Source organism: Nicotiana tomentosiformis, chromosome 4, assembly GCF_000390325.3.
Source record: "Nicotiana tomentosiformis chromosome 4, ASM39032v3, whole genome shotgun sequence".
Classification (NCBI taxonomy): domain Eukaryota; kingdom Viridiplantae; phylum Streptophyta; class Magnoliopsida; order Solanales; family Solanaceae; genus Nicotiana; species Nicotiana tomentosiformis.
In genome coordinates, this window is record NC_090815.1 from 20,381,241 (window position 1) to 20,382,980 (window position 1,740).

Here is a 1,740-nt window from a genome sequence, read left to right on the forward strand (position 1 = left end):
GACGAACTTTCGAAGCCTTCGTGGGTCAGGACTATCAACTCCTAAAAATTGACACAAGGCTTCCCTATCCATTGGAATTTCCTGACCTCTAACCCATGACATGTCATTTTTCTCGTTCCAGTTAGCATATAACTCTCTTACCTTGCTGAGATTTGCCGGGCCCGGACATTCGAGGAGCTTATCCATCTTCTTTTCAATCAATGTAGCAAGTATATCTGGGAAGTTCCATTCTAAAGCTTTCACATTTATCCCCATTTCAGATACATATCGCCCATATGGAATAAAAGTATCATGCCATTTGATGGCGTCCTCCCGAACAAGTTCCACTCGAGGCTGTGGTGGCCTTTCAGACCCACTAGCCTGTTGCTTTCCTTTGGCTTGTCGGGAGGAGCTCTCGCCTTGCCTGCATTTCTTTGGAGGGGGAGCAGTAGTGGAGGATTTCCCCACCCCTTTTCCTTTAGCGGCATCGTCACAAGCCATAGCAACCTTAGAGTCTTGAGATGGAATTGAGCAAGATTTATTGAAGAATATTGAAATTTTGAGAGAAAAGGGGAAGAAGAAGATGAAAGCGTGAGTGAACTGAAGAATGGGGTTTTTCGGTTGTGAGTGTGTATTTAGGTGGGGGAGTGGGTTTGGGTTATTGGGTATTGGTTGGGATGTTAGTGTATATGGGTAATTGGGTAATTGAGTAGGGTATTTTTAATTAAATAAAGAAAACAAAAAATAAAATAAAATGAAATTTACCTGAGCCGCCAGCCCAGCGCCCCACGCTGGGGCTAGCGCTGGAACTTCTCATGCACTGGAAAGTGCGCCCCAGGCAACGTGGGGCGCTGGCCTGGGCGCTCGCATCGGACATTTTCTTTTTTTATAAAATCCCGACTATCCGATCACTCGATATATACATTACACACATTCTACACCAAAAAAATAAAATTGGGTTGCCTCCCAACGAGCGCCTAATTTAACGTCGCGGCACGACTCAACACATGTTTAAGCATCAGTTAAGTCCACTGAGGTCTTGTGACGTGCAATGTCACCACCCCAATAATGTTTTATCCTCTGGCCATTTACCAAGAAGGTACCACTTGAGCTCTTATCACGTAGTTCCACCGCTCCGTGAGGCCTCACATTTACCACAACAAAAGGACCTGCCCAACCGGACTTGAGCTTTCCAGGGAATAGCTTCAACCTTGAATTGAACAAAAGAACTTCTTGACCCGGCTCAAACTCTCGATGTTGAATGTGTTTGTCATGCCACCTCTTCGTCTTTTCTTTATATAATTTGGAATTTTCATATGCATGCAATCGAAACTCATCAAGCTCGTTGAGTTGCAGCAATCTATTCTCACCAGCTGAGTCCATATCCATATTTAGCTTTTTGATCGCCCAATAAGCTTTATGTTCAAGCTCGACTGGCAAGTGTCATGCCTTCCCATAAACTAACATGTACGGAGAAGTACCTATGGGAGTCTTGTATGCAGTTTGATATGCCCATAATGCATCGTCCAGCTTTCCTGCCCAGTCTTTTCAATTTCCACTTACTGTTTTCTCCAGAATCTGCTTTACCTCTCTGTTTGAAACTCCTACTTGACCACTCGTTTGGGGATGATAGGCAGTGGAAACTTTGTGCTTAACTCCATATTTTACGAGAACATTATTCAGCAATTTGTTACAAAAGTGAGTTCCTCCGTCGCTTATCAACACTCTTGGAGTCCCAAAGCGCGTGAAGATGTGCTTCTT

The 1,740-nt window shown here is 44.1% G+C and overlaps 1 protein-coding gene across 1 annotated transcript; it reads right to left on the bottom strand.

Annotated features, from left to right (window-relative positions):
• Positions 1–990: 990 nt before the first annotated feature.
• Positions 991–1,368, bottom strand: LOC138909343 (uncharacterized). Its single transcript, XM_070200535.1, has one exon. The coding sequence runs from the start codon at positions 1,366–1,368 to the stop codon at positions 991–993; it is 378 nt and encodes a 125-aa protein (XP_070056636.1).
• Between the last annotated feature and the right edge of the window lie 372 nt (positions 1,369–1,740).